Below are 7222 nucleotides of genomic sequence, written 5' to 3' on the forward strand. Positions count from 1 at the left end.
CAATATTAATATATTATTATTAATAATTACAATATTATTATTATTATTAATAACATTATTATTATGTCAATGATTATATGAATGGCATAAACAAAATACAATTGACTAATAAATAAATTATTGATCCATGGAGCCAACAGAACAACATCATCTGCAAAAAGCAGAGATGAAATCCTGTGGTCCCCAAACCAGACCCCCTCCGGCCCCTGGCTGCGCCTAGAAATTCTGGTTTTTCCACATTTATATATAGTTATAGATCCAAAACAAAAGGAATTGCGCTGTCGGCTCTACAGTAATGTAAATACATGCGAGTTCCGAAGTCTACCGGAAGTTTCACCCATAATTCGCGCAAAGGCTCATGGGGCGTAGAAATAAGGTCAATAAAACTCTGGCAACATTGCTTCTCCGCTTCGAGACTTGTTAGCTCACAGCCTCGTTTAGCTGCAGCAGTGCGGCTGCGCAGGGCATTTGACTTCAAACTCGTATTTAGATTCCTTTGAAAGAAATTACTGTCCCGGCTCACCCTGTTCGCGGCTGCAGCTGCCTTCCGGTTGGTAATTTCTCCCAGAGCCGCTCTGCTGGGATCCGCGGCAGCGCCTTTACCCATCCTCAGAGGATTCTCCGCGGCCGGGAGCTGCTGCTGCAGCGGAGACAGAACCAAGCCGCCGGACTCAGCCCCAGCGAACATGCTAGCTTACAGGCTAACGGCAGTGGCGGGAAGAAACTTTTACTCACCGTAACCACTTCCACAGACGACATCACGGCGCGTTAACTCACCAGATCTTCAGAGTCAGCGGTTTGTTTGACCCTCGCAGCCAACACCTGCAGCAGAGCGACGCCCCCCAGCGGGATTCAAATAGCGCTCGGCTGAATCCGGTTGGTTGCAGCTGTGAAGAGGTCGTAGCTGATTGGCTAAAAGTTTGAGGTCAAAGGTTGATTTACTTTTATTTGAATATGGACGTTTTTTTGAAAAAAACTTTATTGAATGCAAATACATTTACAGAACATTTAAACAAATGCATACAAAACAAAGCAATGACAATAATAATAATAATATATCTACACAGAATAATTACAGTGGGGTAAATATGAGTTAAAAAGAAGTGTATATTAGTTTCAAAAAAGAAGAAGCGATAGTTAAAGAAACTAAACAAGATAAAACGATCAAGTCATCAAGTAATAAATAAGGTATGGTATAGTTTGCTTTGGTGATATGCATCCTTTTGACGGTGATATAAAATTGATGTTTAGTTATACAACAAAAAAATAGGAGAAGTATTTTCTAATTCTGCATTTGTTTAAATAAATCTTGGTTTCAAATAATGGTAAATTGACAATATTTTCTATATTTGTATTACCAAAGATAAAACAACTAATGATATGTACAAGATTTATTTTACAGTTTAGTTTTAGGTTTACCATTGATGAATCGTTCCAGTTGGTTCCAAAGATCAAAAGAAAATGCACAATTATTGAAAAGATGGAGTATAGATTCAGGGAAGTTGTTGCAGAAACTACTGTTATTTTCATGTAGTATCCATGCTTTATTCCAATTATTATTTCCAAATGTATTTTTCCAAAAAAGTACACCTCTAGGTACGGTGTTTCTTTATTTACAGAATGTGTTTTAAATATGTTTATTATTGTTTTTTTTATTTAAGATATCAATTCCATTATGCATTTTTCTAAATGTTTTGCAAATTTATTTGGATTCAATAAAGTAAAAAAAAGGATGTACATCTTCTCTCCATGTTGTTTTTCTGAACTGTTTTAAGCAGAAAAACATAAAATGCCAAAATTGTACATCTATTTCAGACCAGACAAAAATGTAACCTATTAATTCATAATAACATAATAACTAATTTTGAAATGAGCAAAAATGAATTCCCCTGTTTTAAAATGCAATTTTTGTGTATGATGTTCAAAGATTTTGTACCTCTTGGAACTATGGTTCAAACAGAAGCAGGTCAACCAGGTGAGGCTGAGGACGTCCTGCTTAGAAAAACAATCCATTTGTTAGAATTTTAAGTTCTCCAAATGAAACATCAATAGAAAAACTGTCACCGTCAAACTTTTATTGATCCCACAATGATGAAATTGATTACTTTTAATATTGATTATTTAATTTCACAAAATTAGCATATTGCTATGATTAATGTAGACTTTGAATCAGGATTAAAGTCGCTTGGCTAATGAGTAAAAAGTTCTGTTCTTCTCTAAATGGGTCAAATCAAAGAGTTTGTCCAGAAAAGGATGCAAATAATCTATTTCTATGTTAAAAAGTAGGATAATGTTGAGTGTCTTTAAATGAGTTTGGAGTATTGCTGATGTAAATTTTAATCTTTGTAAAATGATAACTTATAACTTCCAGCTTTTATGAAACAGACTGTCAAATGCTGCCAGAGGGCAGTGAGCCTATTTGACTAAGCTGGAATGGTTTTAGATGTGAGGAATAAAATGATATTATTAGATCTTTACAGCCTAAACTTTATGTAACCCCTGTCCTTGCTTATTAACAGATATGAGTAAGCTGCCTAGAAGTTTAATTCAGCAAGTCACAGGCATGTTAGCATACATGTTGTGGCCACAGCAGTTCTCCCTTCAGAGATTCTTATGTCACTTTTCTAGCTGGATTTCTTATGATCATCACAGAAAGGAGCACGGACCTGTTCAGACAAGAAAACAGTGCAGAAAAAGAAGTCGTCACAGTCAAACAGGTTTGTGTCCTCCAAGGTGAAGCAAGGCCAGTTTGAGTCATTCAATGTAACAGTGCCAGTCATGAGCTGTGGGAGAGGGCAGAACCAACAGTGTTTGACAGTTTGAAGGACATTTCAGCTTTAGTAGAGCTGAGTTAATAAAATTGATTCATCCATTGAAACTTAATACATCAATAATCGATTCATAAAAGATATAAATCAATTTAGCGCATAAAGCTAAAGTCTGCTAGCTTGATGCTAACATTTAATAGGATTACCCATAAGACGGCTAACGCTAACGCCTGGTCGACCTAAACATCCAATGCTGACTAAATGAACATCTTTATAAACTTACAGGTATGAACTTTGCAAACTCTTTTAGGGAAATATTTTTAAAGTAACTATTTGTGGTCTGAAATATCGTTTTTCCTCATTCTTTCTTCTTCTTCTGGAATAACGTGTAAAGCTATAGCGTGATCGCCACCTAGTGGTCAAACTGAAACGTCCTCCAGAAGAAGCAGAACAATGTTTCCAATGTTAATGATCTGAACATTTTAGTTAGAACTTCTCCTTTAGAGAATCCATGTAACTCTGGATGATATTAACAATCTCATTATTTCACTGATACATTTACAGTATGTGAACTGGATCAGATTTATATCAATATTTTCAAAACATATGCTAGATTATTGATGTATTTATAAGCAAATGTGTCTAAATAGGTAAGTTCAAAATTGAACTGAAGAATTAAAAGAATAAAAAAAAAATCTGAATCGAATCGTTTCTGGAAATTATAATCTATACGCAGCCCCAAGTTTCATGTTTTTTGTGTCAAAACCACTTATAGAAGTAGGGGTGTTTATTGTGGTAGAATGACCTCTGGAGTTCCATCTGGAGCTTCCTTCACAGAACCTCAAGCTGTTACAGTTTTTCTCAGTCGCTTTGGTGCGTTTCTCAAAACACTATTAACATTTCCACAGTTAGTGCATTTCTCAAAACAATTACTGCAAACTTCAAAACCTAGTGGATAGCCTGCAAAAGCATGTCACATGCTCAGAATTGATCATCCATTCCTCAAAAGCAAGTATTCATGTCAATGAAACTGTCAGTGCCATCAAAAGGAAAAGTCTTGACACCATCTTTATGAACAAGATAGTCAAATGGATTTGTCATGTTTTCACTGTTACAGTTTATAATTTCAGTGTTTTCCATTGCAAAAATATTTAATGACACCTGAAAATGCTCAAGACAGCACTATGGCCTACTGGTACAGCCATGTGAAATGTGCAGTACAGTCACTGTAGATGTTAAACATAAAATCACCCTGAACAATATACAGCACATGTAACAGTACAGTAAATCATTCTGGCACATCCAGACGTTCCTGTCTGTCTGGACACATATTTTCATCTACATCACAACGGATGTTATCCCTCACAATGCAGCGAGGAAAGTATCTCCTGGAGTGGCGAATCCATCCTCTTCAGGACTCCGCGGTGATGTTGTCACATGCTGCATCCATGGCTGCTAGCAGGGACATTTGCTCATGTGGATGCCGGTCATAAAATTGGACACACCTCCTCATGAGTGACAGCTGGAATTCACCTGAGATCAATTGTTCAGGAGACATTTCCAGGACAAAATGATAAAGGAAGGTAACAGAATTTGCTTGACAGATGGCTAATATTTGACATTTGATAACTAGTTCAACAATTTTGTGTGTAATGACTCAAGCAATGAAAGTAAGACTATTAGTTTTACTGAGAACGACTATTCAGCATCCATAAGTATAATTAATTTTGACTGACATGACATAAGCAAATGGAAATGTCAAAAAACAGCAGAGAAATGTATGAAAGCAACTGATTTATGTCCAAAATCATTTGCAGTTTGTTCAGAGAGAGGAGAAACTGCTACTATGATGCACAAATGACTAAGTGTTGTGGAGGTTGAACTAATAGTTATGAGAATTTCAGCTCTGATCTGAGAAACGCACCAAAGCGACTGAGAAAAACTGTAAACAGACCTACAAAACAAAACAGGGGGCGGGGCTAGGGGAGGTAGACTGAGTGGAGGAGGTGTGGTCTTGAGCTGTGATTGACAGTGACAGCAAGGCTAGCTTGAGGTAACTAAATAATCTCTTTATTATTGTCTAGATAAAAATAATAATTAAAAAATCATAATGTTCAGGAGGCCCTGCAGGCTCCCTCCTCATCCCAAAGCAGCTCTCTGTCTGCCGGCCAGCCAGATTTTCAAACCTCCGTCATGCTCAGCAGCAGAGTGAGCTCCAACCCTCTCCCTCTCGCAGGGCTGGCCTGGGCTGCTTGGCGCCTGCTGCCCCCGGGCAACCCCAACCTCACAACGCCACCACTACTGTCGCCTGGAACAGAAACAACGTAGCTGCCTAGAATATGTTGTAATAAGTATTTATTTCTTTTCATTCTCAAAACTTAAAAATAACACTTATGATTATTGTTTAAAATAACAATATCTCCTCCAGGCACAACTTCAACCGGGGAGCTTTGTGATGGTGGATAGGCAGGCGGACTGCTGCACATGGTAATTTAATGCCTCGTTCGCACTGAGCGATCCAGACCGGACTGGATCGGCCCGGAATGGAGTTTTGAGAGTTTCCATTATAAATGGACCTGTTAAGCAGGACCGACTGGTATCATTTCTGCTCCATGTTGGTCGTAAGTCCTTAGAAAAAGATAGATAGATAGATAGATGGATGGATGGATGGATGGATGGATGGATGGAGGATGGATGGATGGATGGATGGATGGATGGAGGATGGATGGATAGACGGACGGACGGACGGACAGATAGATAGATAGGTTTAAGATTTTCATTGTTAAAGGGTAACCAAACCCTAAATCTACTCTTTTTTATCTGTTGACCTCTATAAATTTTTGACAATTTAAAATAAACTTGATCAATTCCTGAAATCATGGTTTAAAACTGTCTGCGTGCTGCCTCCTTCAGGTTGAAACGAGATATTACAGTTGAATGTTGTGATTGGTTAACTGGTGAAAGTCCCATGTCATTTCAGAAATTTCATGTCGTCATGCTCTGCAGCTCCAATATAAAAGCCCCAATTTGCAACAATTGGTTGTTATTGTGTTAGCGTTAGCATGGCTAGTATGCGTTTTCTTCCAGTTGTCAAAAATCTTCTGGCTTGCACAGCTTTCCAGTGAACTTGGAAGTTAGGCAACAGGTTTGGTGTAATTGGTGATGAATCCAGCAAATTCCTTCCTCATGTTGGGGTTTGTATTGAACATTTTACTCTGGATTATTTATTTAATAAACTGGTGTTTACTGAGCAAATGCTGAAAATCGAATGCATCATTTTTAAAAATGTTTATGTGTGTAAAAATGTGACTTACAAATGCACTGTAAAGATGGTGATGCAGTAGCAGTCTCAACAGAAAGGGAGCTTGTGCGCTTCTTCATTTGTTACAAATAAAGTTTATTTAATAAGAGCACAAATATAATGTTTTGCTTTGCTAACTGGAAATAGCTGATGTAATCTCATTAAAAATGATTCAAAACATGAATTCACAATTATTGGAAGACCAATAATGAATCGCACATCTTTATTGAGACTGACAGAGTTCTAAAACTAAAAGAAATTAGGTTTTTTTATGTTTAAGTTGTTGAATTTTTTTTTCAGAAGGAGAGACGCATGGACTTCATGTGCAGGTAAAGATTTGACTAGGTGTGTGTGTGAGAGAGAGCATCCTCCACTGCACTCTGTTATAATGTGTAGCTTTCACTTTGGTGTATTTTTTTGTGCTTTCAAATTCATGACATTTTTCTGTTTTTCTTGTACATGTTTATCAATAATAGGATGAGTCTTGCAAAGGTTATGATAACAGTTTGGCTGCATGTTGTGGGACACGTTCCATGGATAATTAATTTGAAATATTGTGCTTAATAAAATAAACAGTCCCACAGTTAAGGGCTTAAATTAAACAATTAATAAAATAATAATATTTTAAGGTTTATTTGAACTTTTAAGATTTATTTTGGACAAGGGGAAAATGTTTTTTTAGGGGGTACTCTAGACTGATATATTTTCTATACTATTTTCAAGCATTCTTTTTCCTTCGATTCTGTAGATTTGGTCTCAAGACATGTAAATTTAGTCAGAAACATGTTTTAGTATTTGAGGGTTGTTTGAAGTATGATGTGTGGGACTTAAAATGTTCTCCAGTTCTAAAATGACCCATAGGCCTGTCATTTGTAAATCTGGCTCTGAAAGAGTCAGTGTCTCATCAGCCACAACCTTCACCGCATGTGACTAAAGACAAGTATAAATCATTTAACATGTTCAAAATAAATACATATTAAAGGTTATACAGAGGATATTTGACTTGTAAAGGGTCAAATGGGAGGTTCAAAAGTTTTCAGACCTTTCTGAGCAACAGTTGAAAAAGAGATGGCAACAGAGGGAAGCAACATCATAAAACAACCAGGACTAAGTGATAAACTAGAATGGGCGGGGCCTGTCTACACACACACTC

At 37.0% G+C, this 7222-nt stretch overlaps 1 protein-coding gene and 1 long non-coding RNA gene across 4 annotated transcripts in view; one reads left to right on the forward strand and one right to left on the reverse strand.

Annotated features, from left to right (window-relative positions):
* Window positions 1-908, reverse strand: part of ccnb2 (cyclin B2) — a 5415-nt gene extending 4507 nt beyond the window's left edge. The window contains exons 1-2 of one of the 2 annotated variants that reach the window (XM_024295995.2): window positions 736-908; window positions 524-637 (exon numbers count right to left, since the gene is read on the reverse strand). In XM_024295995.2, coding sequence (XP_024151763.1) covers window positions 524-637; window positions 736-759 — 138 coding nt within the window. In that variant the 5' untranslated portion in view covers window positions 760-908. Of the gene's footprint in view, window positions 1-523; window positions 641-735 lie in introns of both variants that reach the window. The other variant, XM_024295994.2, reaches the window with a different exon arrangement.
* Window positions 737-5436, forward strand: LOC112161036. 2 transcript variants are annotated; one of them, XR_002921773.2, is made up of 4 exons: window positions 737-876; window positions 2629-2717; window positions 5005-5112; window positions 5197-5436. It is a non-coding gene; the product is annotated as an uncharacterized LOC112161036 (long non-coding RNA). The 2 variants fall into 2 exon arrangements; XR_002921772.2 differs by lacking the exon at window positions 737-876 and adding an exon at window positions 999-1188.
* Window positions 5437-7222: the final 1786 nt, after the last annotated feature.

Source organism: Oryzias melastigma, linkage group LG3, assembly GCF_002922805.2.
Source record: "Oryzias melastigma strain HK-1 linkage group LG3, ASM292280v2, whole genome shotgun sequence".
Lineage (NCBI taxonomy): Eukaryota > Metazoa > Chordata > Actinopteri > Beloniformes > Adrianichthyidae > Oryzias > Oryzias melastigma.